General features: G+C 44.3%; 1 protein-coding gene across 3 annotated transcripts in view; it reads left to right on the plus strand.

The window, feature by feature from the left end:
• The window catches only part of RAP1GAP2 (RAP1 GTPase activating protein 2), a 228584-nt gene that overhangs the window by 190708 nt on the left and 17419 nt on the right, over positions 1-20457 (plus strand). For all 3 annotated transcript variants that reach the window (XM_054008314.1, XM_054008313.1, XM_054008315.1), the window contains 7 exons: positions 2141-2224; positions 5295-5395; positions 7405-7534; positions 8642-8797; positions 12460-12531; positions 14231-14317; positions 15160-15294. In XM_054008314.1, the coding sequence (XP_053864289.1) occupies positions 2141-2224; positions 5295-5395; positions 7405-7534; positions 8642-8797; positions 12460-12531; positions 14231-14317; positions 15160-15294 (765 nt within the window). The remainder of the gene's footprint in view (positions 1-2140; positions 2225-5294; positions 5396-7404; positions 7535-8641; positions 8798-12459; positions 12532-14230; positions 14318-15159; positions 15295-20457) is intronic.

The following is a 20457-nucleotide window of genomic DNA, read 5'->3' on the forward strand; positions in this document are numbered from 1 at the left end:
TGTGTCCTTGGCAGAGTATGAACTGGAGACCATTAATGCTGAAAGCTTCAGTCTCTATTGATTAAGCTAAAGGAGTAATTCTAGTAGCAGATAGCTGAAGTAGGCTCTTCTCCTTTTATGTGGACCATTAGAGGGGGACAAAGAAACACACTGTATTATTGTGGGGGTACATGGATGGGGCTAACAGGCAGATAAATGTGTGGCTGCCCCGTGTCCAGGTTTTGAATATTTGAGCTGGTTTAGTTGGTGTAAAATATGAATAAATGGCCTGTACCATCTAGGTTTGGGCCAGCCTAGCTCCATGGAGCCGTGACAATTTATACCTGCTGAGGAGATGTGGGGCGAAACAAAATGTGCTCGTTGAAAGAGATCTAGCAACCGGATTCCATTTGTTTGTTTCCCTGTCACTACTCATGCAATTGTGCTACCATAGAAACCTCTTAGTGGGTAGTTAAAGCATAGTCTTCATTTTTGAAGTATCTTGTATAGATTCATAGATTCTAGGACTGGAAGGTCATCGAGTCCAGTACCCTGCCCTCATGGCAGGACCAAATACTGTCTAGATCATCCCTGATAGACATTTATCTATGTTGGAGACCGAGTATGTTAGAAGGCATTTTCACCACCTTTTGGTGTAAACCAAGGTCAAAATGATCTTATTCTTGCTTTGTTATTATTTGGAAGTTGAGAACGTCCATTGCACTGTTCACTAAGAAGAATGTCTTTGACGAGTACTCTCCTATTAATGCAAACCTTTAAAAAATGAAGGTGCACCATATGCTGCCACTCAGGAGGAACCTCTAATTCACCCACTGGTAGAGCGCCAAAATCTCCCATCCAAACAACTCCAAACTTTTGGGAAGTTCAAATCCAGATTCATTGGAAGGCTGTGGGTTCTCAGCACCTTCCATGATCAGACCTTATGGGCCAAATCTTCTGCTGATGTAAGTAGTGTATTGAAGTTCAGGTGGATTTACTCCAGCCTGAGGACAAATGTGAAGCTGGTCACTAAAAACTTGAGGCTGCTGTTGAAAATTTGGGTCCTTACATTCTATGGAGGTATCAGTTCAGTTTTTCCCACTATTCTGTACATGCCCCTGTATTTTCATCTTGGCATTGGTTCCCACTGCTCCATGCCTTCAGAGTTCTCAATATTTTTGGCCCTGCCTTTATCTTCATGTTCTCCCGGCCCCCTTCCTGCTTCCTGTGACTTACCTGCGCTGTGTTTGGTGCATCCAACCATCATCTTTGCCTTTTTTTCAGCCAGGCCCATCTCCATGCCTTTTTCTACACTGCCCCAGGTGCCTGGAATATCCACTCCTCTCTCATAAACCAAATTCCTTCAATTTCCACTTCCAAGAAATAAAGGAAAAGAGAGCCCCTGTTTGATGATGTCCACTCTACATGCGTCCCATCCATTCTTGTTTGTACTGTATGTCTTCTCTGGTGCCTCTAGACTGGCAGCCATTTGGGGCAGTGACCTCTAGAGCTGGGTGGAATTTTTTTGGCCAAAAAATGCAGATTCTGGGTGACTGAAACATTTCACAAATGTGTGTCAAATTCACTGGATTATTTCCATCAACCACTGCCCACGCAAATTCTGAGAATATAGAAATGTTTTGGTTTGCTGTTTTCGAAATGAAATGTTTTGATTTTTCCATTTGCAATGACTTTATGCTTTCAAATTTTACTTCAGTTTTGTTTAAAAAAAAAAAAAAATTAAAATGTGAAGATGAAGCAATTCATTTTGTTCCAGGTTGAACAAAACATTTGATCAGTACCAAAACCAAATGGTTTGCCAAAAAATTGAATAAAAAAATTGTTTTGGTTTTATCCAAAACATTTGGGTTTTTAAAATATTTTTGGTTCAGCCAGTCAATCAAAAATTAATTATTTGTGTAGCTCTAATGAACTCTAATCTGCTTGGCCCTGAGTCTCCACGGTACTGAGCCACGAACAAGTGACCAATAAGAATTTAGAGCTGTGTAGACATGGAAGACTTATTTACCCTGCCTACAGGACTTTACCATTCCAGTCTAAATTGTGCTTCTCCTTAATGCCATTTTTTATCTATGCAATGTTTTAGACTTCGGTTTTACAAATTACTGAATTAAATCATTCAAATTATGTTTTATTCCAGGCATCCCAGATGATAGTGTCTTATGATGAGCACGAGGTTAATAACACATTTAAATTTGGTGTGATTTATCAAAAGTTTAAACAGGTAAGTAACCCCATTGTATTGTCATTAAGCATATTCTAGAAAATAGCTAGGGGGTGGGATTTTTAAATGCTGTGCACCCAAAACTCCAACTGAAGTCAATGGGGGCTGACCGTGCTCAGCACCTCTAAATGTTTGTAATTATATTGTTGTGTTTTCATTCTAATAATATGTTTCTTATTACTTGCACATTTCCCTTGCTCGTTAATAAATGATATGATTCAAAAATAAATGAATATATAAATCAACCCCCAAGCTAAATTAATGTGAAAATGCATTTTAGTGGCCATGTTTTTTTTAATCAGATGTTTGTTTAGACAGCCAAACAGTTATATTTTCATTGGAAGTCTTAGACTATGGAGATATGTGTTCACTGAAAATGCTTTCATTAACCTAGGAGTTTAGCATGTGCAATACAGACAGAGATTAATCTTATAATTTAGCAGATATTATTCTGACAGGCATTTGAATTATATTTCCATATTTCATCATATTGTGTGTTGAATAACTAATACAAAGACCATAATTAAAGTCCCTTTGTTATGAAATATACCAAAGGGGAGATGATTAAGACGCCAATGTTCCAATGAAGTATTAATTTGGATTTAATATTAGCCATACTTTCTCTTCCTTTTATTTGATTCTAAAGTTTCTTGCAGAGACTTTTAATAAGAATATCTTGGCTTTTAGGCTTATTGTGAACCTATCTGTTGTAAATATTATTTATTATTTGGATTGTGGTAAATAGCATCTAGGAGACCAAATTATGGATCAGGGCTGCAATCTACTAGTCACTCTACAGACAAGTAACAAAGAAGTAAGGCTCAGATCCTCAAATGTATGTAGGTACCTAACTCCCATAGATTTTAATGGGAGTTAAGCACCTTAACCTTTGAGGATCTGGCCTTACTTCCTGCACCAGGGCAGGGTTGCCCAGAGGATTCAGGGGGCCTGGGGTTTTCGGCGGCGGGGGTCCTTCCACTCCGGGTCTTTGGGGCACTTCGGTGGCGGTTCCGGAGTGAGTGAAGGACCTGCTGCCGAATTGCTGCCAAAGACCCAGAGCGGAAGGAGCCCCCGCCGCCGAATTGCTGCGGAAGAAACTCCGGGTCTTCGGCAGCGGGTCCTTCAAATGCTCCGGGTGTGTTCGGCGGCACTGAAGGACCTGCTGCTGAAGACCCGGCGAAAACTCTCATGGGGCCCCTGAAAACTCTCGTGGGGGTGCCTGAAGGGCCCGGGGCCTGGGGCAAATTGCCCCACTTGCCCCCCCTTCCCCCCAGGTGGCCCTGCACCAGGGAACATATGCTTGAAGTGTCAGAGAGGATGTGACTGGTGGACAAACAGACAAATGGGAAAGAGGGAGCGTAAGGTAACAAAAAGGAAGAGATTAGCAGAAAAAGTAAACACTTGTCTTGCTGCTTGCCTAACTAATTCCAGAAGGGCATGATTTGAAGGCATCACAGCAGAGGTAGGTTTTGAGGAGGGTGATACGGTAGCTTTTGGAATTGTGTTTTCCTAAAATCCCCCTGCAGTTTCAACTGAACGGTGGACTTCTCACTTCCCAACCTGTGCAGCATTAATACTGCAGTGTGATAACAAACAACTGTCATGGCTCCCTGCAAGGGGGATTGCATTTCAGTGCTGGGAAAAGTGATTCCTGCACTTGTGGGAAACTTCAGGATGAAGGGTGGTATTTTAATTTTTTTTTTTAATTTAAATGGAGATATCCTATCTCCTAGAACTGGAAAGGACCTTGAAAGGTCATCAAGTCCAGCCCCCTTCCTTCACTAGCAGGACCAAGTACTGATTTTGTGGCAGATCCCTAAGTGGCCCCCTCAAGGATTGAACTCACAACCCTGGGTTTAGCAGGCCAATGCTCAAACCACTGAGCTATCCCTCTCCCCAAATGTATAAATGTTAGATTGCCGATTAGAAGCTTCAGCCAAACTTCAGCGGACTTCACCCCCCCGTGTCAGATGTTTCGAATCATACCATGGTCTGTTCCTCTGCCTGGTACTTCTGTACTACATGACTCCAGCCCAGTGGCTTTCAGCATGCTGTGGAAGTAGAGCATGTGTAGGTAAGAGCAGCATAGTTGATTCAGGTTGATTGCTGAAGACAGGCAAGCCTGCTTTTTTGGGGTTCTTTGAGAAAGCAGAAGATAAATCAGTGTCCATAGGCTTCCATCAGCACTGACTGCTTCAGCCAACGTGATGTGCGGACAAACTCATTTTTCTGAGTGCCACATATAGAAGGAGAGAAACAATCAAAGGAAAGTGACTTTTCCATTGTTTCCTGACTTGTGCATTCACTTACCTGTCTGTTATTGCCATGTGGCTAGTTTTTATTTAAGAGGTTTATTTTTTGAGAGAGAACTTTTTCAAAAAACTGTTTGGAACTGGGAGATTGGTCAGAGCCGATCCTTTTGTACAAACAGGTTTGGTTTTGATGAATTGAGTTTTTCTGATGAAAAACATGTTGTGTTGGAAATTTCCCAACAAGCTCTAGTTCTGAGGAAAAATACGCAAAGAAATAAAGGCCAAAAAGTGCTCTCGTAAGTAAGCAGTATAGCTATCCCCTTATTCCATCTACCCCCAACCAACCCAGTTCTCAGAGTCCCATGCATTCATTTCTTTCATTGTCCTTCTTAACAGAGTAATTTATTCCAGCTCCCGAACGCTGATACCTGTGGTAGCTTCTCTGCTCAGAGAATGAATTCTTTCCATACTGCGTCCAGTAGGCCCAGCCTACGCACCCCACCACAGTATGCTCATTTAAGTTACTTTGCTAGGTGGAGGTTGTGCTACCTGAGTCTGATTCTGATCTGGGTTTACACCAGAGTTACTCCATTAACTTCAGCGGAGTTACGCCTGATTTTATGTTGATGAAAGTAATATCAGAATCAGGTCCATCCTGAGTAACAAAAGCCTGACATTTGGGAGTGCTGATGTCTCAACCCTTATTACACCAGCCATCTCTGGTTTTAATGTGTCTTTAAACTTTCAGTTTGGCCCCTGCACCCTTAGAGTGAAAACTAGCCTGAGTTTTTTACTTTACTTGTTGATGTATTTTGCAGACTTTAGAGGAAGAATTGTTTGGGAATAATGAAGAGAGCCCTGCTTTCACGAACTTCTTGAGTTTGCTAGGGGAAACCATAACACTCCAGGATTTCAAAGGGTGAGGAAAATAAAGGAAACCGTTTTATAAATAAATGTAACAAAAGACCACTTAAGGTGTAAAAACGTCCAGTGCCTTAGAAACAGAAGTCACTTCATTGCTGGACTGTGTTGTACAAACCAGAAACAAATAAAACTGTGGCTGTTCTTTCAAAACCTGGGGAGCTACTCAAGGGGTCAGAACGGCAAAGAAAAAAAGAGTAGCAAATTTGCTTTCCTTTGTTTTAAAACACCAAGTTTCATTTCAGTCACAAACGACACTAACCCATATGGAAAACACACTCAGCATGTTCTCGTGTACTTTTCTAAGTGTGGTGCAAACCTATAATGAATTTGTAGAACTTGAACAAAATGTATCTGATCATGGTATCAGACGATCATCCCCAGGGCCGGCTCCAGACACCAGGCACCCAAGCACATGCTTGGGGCGGCACCTGGTAAGGGGCGGCGGGGGGAGCGCGGCGCGGCATTCCGCGGGGGGGGGGGCGCTCTGGCAGCGCGGCGCTGGGGGGCGGGCTCCGGTTGTGCAGGGCTTGGCGAGGGGGGCGGCGTGGGCGCGGCACTGGAACGGGGTTCCGGAGGCGGGGGGGGTGGGGGCGGGCTCCGGCGGCGCGGCGCAGCGCTGGGCTCGGCGCTTGGGGTGGGGGTTCCGGCAGGCGGCGCTCGGTGGGGTGCGGGGGGCGGGCTCCGGTGGCGCGGCGCAGCACGGGGCTCGGGGGCGGGTGGGGTTCCGGCAGGCGGCGCTTGGTGGGGATGCGGCGCGGGCGCGGCGCTGGAGGGGGGTTCCAGCGGCGCTTGGCAGGGGGCGGGCTCCAGCGCGCGGCGCTCGGCGGGGGGGGGGGCGTCGCGGGGCTCGGCACTTGGGGGGGGTTCCGGTGGCGCTCGGTGCAGGGGGGGGGGGCTCCGGCGCGTGGCGCTCGGCGGGGGGGGGCGGCACTCGGGGGGGGTTCCGGCGGCGCTCGGCGGGGGGGGGGGCTGTGCGGCGCTCGGCGGGGGGGTTGGGGGGCGGCGCTTTTTTTTGCTGCTTGGGGCAGCAAAAAAGCTAGAGCCGGCCCTGATCATCCCCGTCCTTTTGCTCTGTGCCATCATTGCAAAAGGGATGATAAGCTGGCTTCACTAGTAAGGAAGAATCCCCAGGTAGTATAAATCTGAAATAGCAAGTCACATGCCACTGGCCCCATAGTACCTGTCATAGGGGGCAGGTCTGGGGAAGAGGACCTGGTTGGAACACCTCTGCTGTCGGAAGGGCCCCTTGTATCTATTGGTAGCTGGGTGCACATTAGAGCAACCTTGAGGGTTGCTCCAATGGGCGCAGGTTTAGGGAGCTATAAAGGTGGCATGAAGCCTGACCCTGCAAGCCCTCCTGTTTGCTTCAACAGGAGTTATGCATGCATAAAGATGGCAGGATCATGCCTCAATGGCTATTTCCCACATCACACTACCAGAATTGGAACCAATTATTAGCCTTGTTGGCTGTCTCTGCAAGGAAGCTAAAGACTGAGTAGCCCATGGAGACTGAACCCAACCAAACTTTCGCTCATTTTTACTACTAGCTGTGGACCGTTTTTTTTCTTTTCTTTTAAATTTCTGAAACATTCTGATAATTTGTCTTCCCCCTCTGCTTTCACACAGTTTGAGGCTTCCAGGTTTGACCTGAGACTAGGGCTGGAAATGATTAAATACCCAAAGAAAGGCTGTTTTGTAGGCTTGGAAATCTCAGATAATTACGTTAAAGATCTGGTGTCAGATGCTTCTCTGAATTCCAAACCACTGAAAATTAACCTCCAGATTACTAATCATTATACTTGCTAACTATATATCAGCTAATTACTTATAACAACAATAACTAACTATATATGGATACATGAGTTAGTTGTCTATATCACTAGCTAGATGCATACAGGAGATAGTTGTCTATATCATTAAATAATTTAACAACAAGCTATGGCCTTGGGTCAGTGTTCTGTTAGTATTTATTCAGTTCTTTCCAACATTTTCTTTTATTTCTAGTTTCCGAGGGGGCCTGGATGTAATGCATGGTCAGACTGGTACCGAGTCTGTGTACACTGTATTCAGGGACAGAGAGATTATGTTTCATGTCTCCACAAAGTTGCCTTTTACTGAAGGAGATGCACAACAGGTAAGAGAGAAAGCCGACCTTGCTTTAGAGAGAAACTTTTAAACAGAAAGGAAAAGCTAAATATTAGAACTGAAGATGAGTTTGGAATTATTAAAATGGACATTGGGTATCTGGAATGAATGAAAAACTGAACATTCATTTCCAGTAGGCACCTTTTACGTTTGTATGTGCCACCTAGAACAATTTAAACAGTGTGGTTTTATAGTCCCTAAATTCAAGCCCTTTGAGACTGGCATGGTTAAGAAAGTTAAGGCTTTGTCTACATACAGAGCTGTACCCCTTTAACTATGTTATAGTTAAAATGGCACAAACCAACTAGTGTGGATGAAGTTATACTGGTATAAAGGTGCCATATAGCAACAGTATAGCTTATTCCTGAACAGGAAGGGGAATAAATTATATTGGTATAGGGCACCTTTATACAAGTATATCTGTGCCCACATTAGGGGTTGTACCAATATAAGTGTTTTGGTAAACCATCATGCCCCCTAACTGATATAGTTAAACTGGTACAATGTGTGTAGATCAGGCCCAAATGATTTCTCTTAAATATAGAGCAGCAGAGATTTAACAGGTGCTGATTTTAATCTACAAGTCCCTGCATGTTTTTGACCTAATATAATTAGCGACGTCACAATTTTCAGGCTTGGATGCCTAAAGTTGGATACCTAAATCTATAGTTAGGCACTGAAATGGCCTCATTTTCAGGGGTGTTGGGAGCAGTAGAGGCTCAGTTTCAAATCAGGATACTTATTTAGGGGCCTAAATATGAATGTAGGGAATTAAATTAATAGATTTTAAGGCCAGAAGGGACGATTATGAACATCTACTCTGACCTTCTGCATAATAAAGGCTATAGAACCTCACCCAATAATTTCTATATTAAGCCCATAACTTCTGTTTGAGCTATAGCCTCTGAGAAAGATATTCAGTCTTGATTTAAAGACTTCAGGTGACTGAGAATCCACTCTGTCCTTAGGTCTAGCTTCGGGCACCCAACTTTGAAAATTTTGGTCTAAGTAATTGCTCATGCAAAGTAGATATTTGTTTTCAGGAGACATCTGAATGCCTACTTTTAACTATCGAACATTTACACTCTCCATTCAGCTCCAGAGAAAGAGACACATTGGTAACGACATAGTGGCAATTATATTTCAAGAAGAAAACACTCCATTTGTCCCAGATATGATTGCCTCAAATTTCCTGCATGCATACATTGTTGTGCAAGTGGAGAGCCCTGAAACAGACAATGAGTCTTACAAGGTAAGAGAATTCTGAAAGTGAAACTGCTGAATTTTGGTTCTGTGAGTCCACCTGAGATCTGACAATGGATGTGCAGTTGTCACCCTTAAAAACGTACCAGTTTTAACTTGGATAAATAGATTAGGGCCCAGATGCTGCAAAGACTGTTGAGTGCTTAATTTTATGTGATTAAGATGACTCACAATACATAAAGCTAACTATGAATGTGAATCTTTGAACCTTGCTATGGGCCCAATCAAAAACCCATTGAAGTCAATGGGAGTATACAATATCACCTTGTACTTCCTTTTATTGACCATAGGAAATATCTTGAATACTGTAAATACTAAGGAAAAACACTTAAGCACTCCATTTAAAGCATATGGAAATTAAGTACAAGCTTAAAGTTTAAGCACTTACTTACTTTCCTCTATGCGTACATGAAAAGAGACAGCCATGACAATCAACAATTAATCCTTCCTGCAGTAAAATTTTAAATATGTCAGTCTGGCATATGCCTCAGATTTGTGGACAATAAATAAGTAGTTCACAAACTATTTACCTTTTTTGTGGACTGTTTATGTATATTTCATATTTGTGTTTATACTGTGTATACACATAAATAGTGAACATAAGAACATAGAACAGCCATACTGGGTCGGACCAAAGGTCCATCTAGTTCAGTATCCTGTCTTTCGACAGTGGCCAATGCCAGGTGCTTCAGAGGGAATGAATAGAACAGGTAATCATCAAGTGATCCATCCCCTGTCGCCCATTCCCAGCTTCTGGGAAACAGAGGCTAGGCACACCATTCCTGCTCATCCTGGCTAATAGCCATTGATGGACCTATCCTCCATGAATTTATCTAATTCTTTTTTGAACCCTGTTATAGTTTTGGTCTTCACAACTTCTTCTGGCAAGAAGTTCCACACGTTGACTGTGTGCTGTGTGAAAAAAAAACGTCCTTTTGTTTGTGTTAAACCTGCTGCCTATTAATTTCATTTGGTAGCCCCTAGTTCTTGTGTTATAAGATGGAGTAAATAACACTTCCTTATTTACTTTCTCCACACCAGTCATGATTTTTTAGACCTCTATCATATCCCCCTTAGTCGTCTCTTTTCCAAGCTGAAAAGTTCCAGTCTTATTAATCTCTCTTCATACGGCAGCCATTCCATACCTCTAATAATTTTTGTTGCCCTTTTCTGAACCTTTTCCAATTCCAGTATATCTTTTTTAGAGATGGGGCGACCATATCTGCACACAGTATTCAAGATGTGGGCGTACCATGGATTTATATAGAGACAATATGATATTTTCTGTCTTATTAGCTATCGCTTTCTTAATGATTCCCAGCATTCTGTTTGCTTTTTTGACTGCCGCTGCACATTGAGTAGATGTTTTCAGAGAACTCTCTGCAATGACAAGTAAATGTATACAAAAATGTCTAGTACATAAGTGTTTTAACTCTAATAGTATACTAATTCTAAGTGGAAGATATTAAATTAGTGCGCTATTTAATTTTTTAATTTGCCTTAGAACATTTTATAGCCTTCTGTACACAGTTCTCAAATGTACACAGAATAAAAATGTGTATATATATATATATATTTTATCTGATAACTATTAAGAGAGAATGTAAGGTATAGTTTTTAAAATTGAAATACATTACTTGAAGCTGTGAACAAAAATGGAATTCATATGAAAACTAATTAAAAACTACATACAATTAACCATAAAATTAATGTATTTAATGCAGGAATAAATGATTAGCCTTGGGAATGGGTATATCTCTAAGGCAAGTGCTGTGATCTAGAGTAACCTTTGCTTAAGCCTTTTGGTAAACTTTTGTGCTTGTGAAAGTGATATGACTGGTAGTGTTACAAGGGAACCTGCGAGTTTTCTATCCAGAGAACAAGGAACATGCAACAAGATTATTACAAAGAACATGGCCCATTGCTGGAATTGTGCTGAGACATGGTAGTGAACGTAGAGGTGAATCCACCCTGTGTGAGAGTGCAACTGATTCACTTTTCATGTCTTCTTAGCCTTCAGGCTCTTAAAGGAAGTGTCTAACTATTACAGCAACTTCTGCACAGCAATATAGTGTCCATCCCACCACACCCCATCTGCTAGGGACTGTCCCTTCCTTTCATTTTCTGCACACGCATTCAAATTGTGGTCAAAAGGACGCTTGCTGTGCGCACTTAGCTGCTTGTTCCTGCATGCTTCTCTCTTTACGCTCCTTGGTCTAAGCAGATGATTTTCTTTGGCTTTTAACATTAAGAGTTAAATCTGTTAGAACTGAAAGGGACATTTTGCAACAGAAGCCAGCCACGCAAATTAAATCACCCGAATAGAAACATAATTTCACAACATTAGGCTCTAGCAGGCTATTCTGCCTCAGTGACTGCAGATCTGGAAGTAGCAAAGCAGGATTTATTAGTGTCTTACTTTCTTTTTTCCCCATTTCCAAAGAGCCCCTTCCAATTTGATGGCAAATCTGCCCTGAAATTTACTAGCATCCATCTTTATACCCTGCTTAACTCTTCTAACAAGTTGGCTGACTGCCAGAGCACTGCAGACATCAGTAGCAGGCCAGAGAATTAAAGGGGCAGGCGGTCTATTGACCAAGCAATGTCAATGTACTTGTCAGATGAAGATCTAAAATTATCAGCCAAGTTGGTACATTAGCTTGTTCCCACATTTTGAGGGTACAGTGTGTGCTGCTTGTGACCAGGAGCAGACTAGAATCTCGCATCGCCCTCTCCGTGTGTTGATTAGGGCAGGGGTACACTAGCGGAGCAGGTGTGAAAGGTAACGTTGCATACCACTGAGACAGAGTAATTCTTTATTGTTGGCACTGTGATCGGGCCGACAGGCCCCAGTCAAGGATCAGGGCCTAGACTCTGTAAACAAGATGGTCCCTGTCTCCAAAGAGTTCACACCCAAAGAACAAGTGATTATGACACATAGAAGGGGGCACGCACAAGGCATCAGTGAGACGACTGTGATTAGTGTAATAAGGCAGTGGGACCTAGAGGCGAGGGCACAGGGTGGGGACTCAGGAATTGGACCCGGGTTTCCTAGCGATGACACTGGCTTAAACACTTTGTTCTAGCCAGTGAGTCTTCAGTACAAGTGGAAATCCGTCTCAGAATGGGGATTTGACTGCTGCTTCTTTGTAAGAGGAGTTTATTATTGTGTCTGATTTGTATTACAGCGGCACCTAGAGGCTTGCAGTTGAGAACCAGAGTCCCGTTATGGCAGGCGTAGGACATCCCCACAGTGTAAGCGCTTACCATGATCCCAAAGAGCTTACAGGCTAAATAGATAAGGGGGGAAAAGAAGCAGAGAGGCTTGCCCGAGTTCACGCAGCAGATCAGGGGCAGAGCTGGGCATAGAATGCAGGTCTCCTGACTCCCAGTCAAGTGCTCCTACCACTCTGCTTCTCTCCATTGTAGTCTTGTGCCCCTTAAGTAGGCCGGGCCGTAAACGGATACAGTGCATTTAATGAACGTATGCCTTGGAGCACGTCTGTGTTATGAGTCTTGCTAGCAGCCTTGCCTGGATTGCCGCCGAGATACTCCAAGAGAAGTCAATACTCTGGGCATTACTAATATGTTGTTGCTGCACCTGTGCGCTCGAGTAACTCATATATTCTTGCTTTCTTTTGGTTCTAATAGGTGTCGGTCACTGCCCGGGAAGATGTCCCTTCGTTTGGTCCTTCTCTGCCAAGCCCACCAGTATTTCAAAAAGTAAGAAATAGAAAGCACAACTTTTTTTTTTTAAAACCCAATATCTACCCAAACGGTCTCAAAGTGCACCCGTTTATTATGTAAAATATAGTAGGGTTGAGGTCAGAGCTAGAGTAAAACTCTAGGGCCGGATCTGCTGGTATCGATCAATCAGCGAGCAAAACTATGCTGAGTTGTACTAGCTGATACAGGTGCTGGATCTAGGCAATTCATAGAATATCAGGGTTGGAAGGAACCTCAGGAGGTCATCTAGTCCAACCCCCTGCTCAAAGCAGGGCCAATCCCCTGACAGATTTTTGCCCCAGATCCCTAAATGGCCCCCTCAAGGATTGAACTCCCAACCCTGGGTTTAGCAGGCCAATGCTCAGACCACTGAACTATCTCTCCCCCCAATTCAGTGGAACACTGAATTATTAACCTCTGATCTCTAAGGATCTCAGCAAAATCCTGAGTTGCAAATGAAAATTATTTGGTGGGAGGTTCTGAATCTAGTCCAAACCAACCCATAATTTGGCACAATTCTCTGTACAAGAGATGCCAAGGAGCAGAATTCTGCAGCTGTTGGAGGGTTAGGATGGAAGAAAGTGCATTGGCAGAGCTGTTTGGAGCAGCCTGAACCAGCGCCTGCCCATGCTGAATGGCTCTAGTCATTGTTATTTAGCCTTCGCTTTCATGAGACATGGATACACCCACAAATATTGTTTTAAAGAAAAGCAAATTAATTTAGATGTACTGTATGTTTAATTTCCTAATTAAATATGATCTATAATATATCCCACACAATAGCAGTATCTGTGTGTACATAAAATCAGACATATATTTAAAATATTTTTTTTACATGAGCGTATCCCATATTGGCTGTGTGTGTGTAACTAAATTAACAGTGAAATCAGTCCCCGTGTAGAAGATCAGCACAAGGCTTGGGATCCACGTAAGCCTTCAAAATAGGGCTTAAATTGGATTTAATGGCATGTATGGACTGCACTGACCCCTGCACAGTGGTGAATTTCCCCCCAGTTGCACATACTTTTGCATATAAAATGAATGGTTGTGTTGAGTCAAGAGGTGATGCACTTTGCACTCTTCCCTCTGAGTCACGAATAAACTAATGCCCAGCATACTATTAATAATACCTCGCTCTTGTATATCACTTTTCATCAGTAGATCTCAAAGGGCTTTACAAAGTAGATCAGTATCATTGTCCCCAGTTTCCAGATGGGAAAACCGAGGCACAAAGAGGTAAAGTGACTTGCTCAAGGTCACTCAGGAGACCAGTGGCAGAGCCAGGAGTAGCATCCATATCTTCTGAGGCCTAACCCGGTGCTCTATCCACTAGGCCATACTGCAGTGCTGAAGGTGTTTTCTTTCAGATGGGACCAAGGTGTTCTCACCCTTCCATTTGAACTCCCTAAAGGAATTGTGGCTGGGGGGTTGTTAAAGGTTGTTATTATTAGAAACCTCCTCCCCACTTTGTCTTCACTGACTCTGGAAGGAATGCTCATTTGGTTAGGTCTCTGATAAAATGCAGGAGAAAAAAGTAAAGCAGGATGGATTTGTAACATGCCGCTAATGCTCAAGTGTCCAGGATGTGACGTGTCGAGATGTATTTGCTGGCATGGAGGATTATGGACAGTTTAGCTACCTAAGAGTATTTAAATGGTTTTGATTTACCAACCTCGCTTCGCTTATCCCTTTCTAGAACACAGAGTTCAGGGAGTTCCTGCTCACCAAACTCATCAATGCTGAAAATGCTTGCTGCAAATCTGACAAGTTTGCAAAGCTGGAGGTAAGGAGAGTAAATATTTTTTTTTCTCTCTCTCTTTCTCCTGTCTCTTCCCCTCTCTCTCTCCCACCACTGTCCTCTCTTTTGGGCCAGTCACAAAGACAGAGTAAGACTAGAAGCAACTGGTGTATGAATGGAGGAAGTTCTTACCCATTCATCTTCCTGGGCTACCATGTCCCCCGTGCAATTTCTAGGTCAAAATTTTCCTTAGGGAAGTAGAACCTCACCCCTTACCTAGTACCTCCTTAATTAAGGGAAATTTTGAAAGTGACCCTCTGCATAAGTGCAAACCACTGGTGTGGGGGATGATGGGAACACGTTCCCCCAACTTTTTACCTCTCTATGTGGTACAAGCCTCATATGTTCACAGCCTGTCTCCCCTCCCTGCATCTTTTTTTATATGGCCGAGTGTGTGTCCGTCAGTTCTCCACTGCCATGACATAATGAAGTGTGGGCCCCAATTTGGACCATATTGTCTGGGTGACAATAGCTCTTCCTGCATCCTTCATCACAGGAAGTGTGTGCTGTGCTACTGTATTAATGTCTATGAATGTCCTCTGGAATCTATTTGACCTAGACTTTATTACTGAGCTGGGTCAGCACATCAGGGCAACCAATGGAAGAGCCACCTCAGTGTTTTGCTGTCTAGGCAGTTTGTAGTCACGTTCATGGTACATTCTCATGCTGTTGCAATAAGATGCTGATTCCCTGAATGTCCTGGGCTGAGAAGATTGTTTCTACCACACGGAGCCATTGTTGCATCCATGTTACCTTGTTCCTCTGCACCAAGAGGCTTTCAAACCCAATTCACACACCAGCAATTGTGTCCCTTTTTATTCTTTCAGGACCGAACACGAGCTGCATTGCTGGACAATCTCCATGATGAGCTCCATACACATACACAGGCAATGCTAGGGCTGGGGCCAGAGGAAGATAAGCTTGAGAATGGAGGTCATGGAGGTTTCTTGGAATCATTTAAGGTAAAGAAAAGCACCTTACCTACAGCTGTAGGTAGCATGAGCTATGGCCCAGTAAGCCCCAGAGTAATGAAAGATCAGAGAACCCAAGCTGATCCCAAGAGTGGCTTTTAGGAAAAGGGGTTTGGCGTCAAAGCAAGACCTGGGGATCAGGTAGAAGAGATTTTTGCAAAAGGCCCCAATCCAGCAAAGTACTTTTAGAACATGCTTAACTTAAAACAATGGAATGGAAGTCAATGGGAATGCTCACGTGCTTAAAATTAAGCACATGCTTAAGGGTTTTGCTGGATCAGGGCCTGTATCAAGGAATCCCTCCTCCAGAGACAGTGCCGTAACAAGGGCGAGGTGAGTGAGGCACTTGCCTCGGGCGCGCAAAGCGGAGGGGCGCAGCTCTACTGCAATCGGCAGCGCTTCGGCGGCAGCTCTGCCGCCGCCGCTTCATTCATTCATTGGCGGCAATTTCGTGGCGGGTTCTTCTCTCCGAGAGGGACTCAGGGACCCGCCACCGAAGAGCCTGGAGCCGGCCCTTCCCTTGGTTGCAAAAATTCCTTGTTATGGCTCTGTCCAGAGCATTTGATAATTCCTTCACCTGCCACTGTCCATTACTGTTCATGCTTCTTGAAAGCATGCCGGTAGTACTCAGGGTGAACGCTCAGATTTCTGTGACAAATGCCCCTCGTGACCTTATTAGCTGCAAGAGACATCTCGCAGACTGCTCTCCAACCTCCGTAACTGCTTTTGTCAGCAAATGCTTTCACTGCATTGCCATGTGCCGCTGGACCGTGTCTCTGCACAGAACCTGGTCGTTGTGCTGAGAGACGAGACACTTCCTAAGATGATGCTTCTGAGATGGGGAAGTAAATGGGCGGCCTGACAACAGGACTAATAGGTGGTGGTTGCTGTTTTTAATGTAGGAAACAAGATGAGAGATGGGTATATTTGGAGAAAAGAGCAGGAAAGGGGCTTTAGGTACCCCGGTGACGAGGCTGATATAAATGCCTAAGGGGAGAAAGGGGGAAGGAGAAGAAGAAAATGCAAAAGTCTAAAGAAAAGCGAGGGAAGAGAATAGAGTGAAACGCTGAGTGACCGCTCAAGGGATTAATTGCCGGGCAGAGTTGGATTCCTAATCATGGTGGACCAGAAATGTACTCAGCACTTTGGGGAAGTCCCTAAGGAAAGGAGGCTGCCTCATAAGAGCGGTATCTCCTGGACAGGCTCCATAGTGAACGAAAAGAAAGCGTGGCAGGAAGTGTTTGCATGTGTAAATATGAGGCCAAGCGTTACCGGGACAGCTATACCTGTACGCTATTCTGGCAAAACACTGCTAGTGTGGAGGCAGCTCAGGCTGGCAAACCTGCGCTTTTTTTGATATAGTTTATTCCAGCCTCCCTGAGTAAATAAGGTCTACAGGCAAAAGCACAGTTTTGCTGGTACAACTGCATCTAAACTAGGGGCTTTTGCCGGCACAGCTGTGTCTGTCAGGGATCACACCTCATCACACCCCTGGCTGACATACTGTGCCAGTGAAGGTTTGTAGTGTAGACCAGAAGATAGAAAAATAACAACTGAGTTTACGAAGAGCTGATGCAGACAGTGTCAAGAAACCCAGGACTACTCCAAACCCAGCATTGTGACATTGTTCACAAGCAGTAAAACATAAGGAAGCGCTACAGAATACCATAGTTCAGAATTCCAAGACAACTGCCCCTGTATTCCCCCTCCAGGGTCCCTCAAAGGCACCCACATCTCCTTCCCTCCTGACCGGGGTCCCTTCAGACCCCCACATCTCCCTCCCTCCTGACTGGGTTTTTTCCAGGCTTCACAGTTCCCTGCCTGCATTGTGATATCCTCAGAAAGCCAGACTGCCTAAAAGGCCACCATCTCAGCTTCCTCTTCAGAGGTTATGAACAGCGTTAATTGCCAACAGTTTTGAGTTCCCACGCAGCTCTTTCTAAGCAAGCGCATTTGTTCTTAAGGTAAAAGCATTACAGAGAAAACATATTAATAACAATAAAGGAACCTACACAAATGCTATATAGTTTACAAGAGGTCACCCCAGCCCAAAGCGAGTGGGGGCTGCCAAATGGCTGAGTCAGTAGGGCACACAGTTGACAATCTGATTCCAGCCGCTGGCTGGGTTGTTCTAATAAGACAGAGAGAGTCTCCCTTCAGCCCCCAGCACGTATGCTGTGGGATATCTGGAAGCTGGATGCTTTCCTGGTTGCTGTTCAGAAACATATGGCTTGCCAAACAGGGCTGATATCCTGGAACTTCTATTCATCTCCCTCTTGCTATGGCTCATGGCCTGCAGGCCACAACCCTGTTTCTAGCAGCTTCTGAGGGAGAGGAAAAGAAGAGAGGAAGATGAAAGCAAAACCATACGTTGCTGTTCCCAGGCTAGTCTGTGATTTTCAAGCTGTTCAAACAGCTTTTGCTGCCCGAGGGTTTAGACTTTTAGGTGTGTTTCCTCAACCTGTTTATACTCGAAAATAATTATTTTATGATTGGTAAGGCAAAGTAAGCATTAATGGCTACCAGAGACTACAGAATTATTGCATGTGACAGTGGTCCTTCCCTCTACCCCTTTAAAACATTCAGGTTAAGAAGTTTGGGCCTAATTTGAATCTCATTTGTGCTGTTTTTACACTTGTGTAACTCTTTTGACTACAGTGGAGCTACGCCTGATTTACACAAGTGTGAAGCAGATTTCACGTACCCAGCAAACATGGGCAGTAGAATTGCCCCAGATGTAGAAATGATACAAAGCAGGGTCGTAATCAGGCCAACAGACACATTGGTGTCTCATGTTGAGCACCCAGAACACTTTTCACAGAGCAATCGCACTATATCTGATCGCTGTCCTCCTCATCAAAGGAAACGTGCACAACATCTGCAAAAGACAAGTCTGGGAGCCTCAATTCATAACTTTACTAGACACTAAAAATCACAGACTGAATAGAGACATTGGATTTATGGCTTATTGCAGCAATCTAACCCACTAACCTCCCCTCCTTTCCCCAGTGCTTTTTTCCTCTTCTCTCCTCCCTATGACTGGTCCATTAACACCTGGAGAGGTGTTAATGGACCACTTCACCTTGAATGGTCCCTTGAAATATGTGTTAACTATTTATACTAAACAATCTGTTCCACCTTGTATTTAACTGTGACACTGAATACCTTTCCCAGACCTGAAGAAGAACTCTGTGTAAGCTTGAAACTCTCACCAGCAGAAGTGAGTCCAATAAAAGATATTACCTCACCCACCCTGTCACCTAGAAATTAAGACACACAAAATGAATGGACAGTTTTGAAATTTTTGGCCACAACCCCTCTGGGTGCTGGATTCTGATTTCACACCATTTTTACACTGGCATAACTCCACTGAAGTTACTGCTGAAATCAGAATCAGACTTATCTTCCCCATCTTTAATGATACTTCCTAGCCTAGCTCCTAAGTGTAGGTGAGGTTTCATCAGATAATCATTGTATTGTGTTTAGATGTGAAGAGCTGTACAAGTGCTAAACCTTATTACTCATGCAGAATACTGTAAATCAAACACACAGCAACCCTGTAATCTGCCTCCCACACAGATCACAGAATATCAGGGTAGGAAGGGACCTCAGGAGGTCATCTAGTCCAACCCCCTGCTCAGAGCAGGACAAATCCCCAGACAGATTTTCACCCCAGTTCCCTAAACGGCCCCAAGGATTGAACTCACAACCCTAGGTTTGGCAGGCTAATGCTCAAACCACTGAGCTGTCCGTAGGGTGACCAGACAGCAAGTAAGAAAAATTGGGACAGAGTGTGCGGGGTAATAGGTACCCATATAAGAAAAAGCCCCGAAAATCGGGACTGTCCCTATAAAATCGGAACATCTGGTCACCCTACATGTCCGTTAGATTCACTCTCCAAACCAAAATCAGCAATACTTTACTGTAGACCCACTAAAAGTTATTCAGAACATCACTAAATGACACGTGTTCATTTCTATTTGCCTCCTATGCCAGGCCTGCTTTCCAACTGCTCCGTTTGGTGGCGTTGGTGATCAGGTGTCTGGGTGCTTTTAGCCCCTCCCCACAAAGCCAATGTCCTCTCCTTCCTGGCTAAAGCAAATTAATCCTTTCACATACGGCCCAGAATTTCAAAGCGTTCCTTTGCTGGCAGTGGTTTCAGCTCTTCACGGCCAGGCGGCATAGCTGAGGTGTAAAGGAACTTGGACCTAAATCCGGAAAAGCATTTACGTGGCTAACTCCTATTGAAATCCAGGGGAGTTAGGTGTAGTCAGGTGATTCCAATGGGAGTTAGGCACCTAAATGTCTTTGGTGTGTCCCTCTCCCTGAGTCTCCAGTTTTTGGGTCCATGTAGAGAAGCAGCCACTCCCACCCCACCAATTTACATCACTCACCACCCCCAGGAGCTACTCCCTACCTGGGCTCTCCTGCCAGCCCGCCTTTCAGGCTGCTTTTCCCAGCCCTGTCACAGGCACCTTCCCTGGCTCCCTCTCACCTGCGAACCCAGCGTAGGTCCTTTCCAGAGGCTGCTCACCTTCTCGCTCGGGAGCCAACCAACAGCCTGCCCTTCTGGCCAGCTCTGACTTCACGCTGGTTGGCTTTCAAGTCCTTGTCCTCACCCAGCAGGCCCTGGGGTGGGCTCAGGAGCAGAGAGGAAGCCAGATACAGGGCAGAGTTGGAACCGGAACCTTGCTTGAAGGCCCAGATCACTGCGGGACACCTCCCGTTTCAGTACAAGCCAAGCGGCACGAGTGCAAGGTCGGACATGGGGATCCGTCCTGTTAGAATTAAAGTTGCAAGTGTGAAAAATGCACCAGACAGACTTCGGATTTTAAAGTGTAACATGTTTATTTCTAGGAATTGTGGGTTATAAATATTCATTATTAGCTGAGATGAAGTGGGCTCGTTTTCAACCTGATGCACAGAGAGTTAGGCATGGCAATCCATCACCAATTCAGAGAAGAATAGGCCACGTCAATAGATTTTGTTTTTTTCCAGCCCCAATCCTGCAGAGTATTAACCACAAGCTTAACGTTATTTAAAGCGAGTCGTCCCACAGAAGTCAGCGGGACGACTCACAAAGCTAAGTTTTGTGTATGTTTAAGTCTTTGCAAGGTCCAGGCCATAATATTGATGACCCCTAAATAAATGCCA

Source organism: Malaclemys terrapin, chromosome 18, assembly GCF_027887155.1.
Source record: "Malaclemys terrapin pileata isolate rMalTer1 chromosome 18, rMalTer1.hap1, whole genome shotgun sequence".
In the NCBI taxonomy this organism is placed as follows: domain Eukaryota; kingdom Metazoa; phylum Chordata; order Testudines; family Emydidae; genus Malaclemys; species Malaclemys terrapin.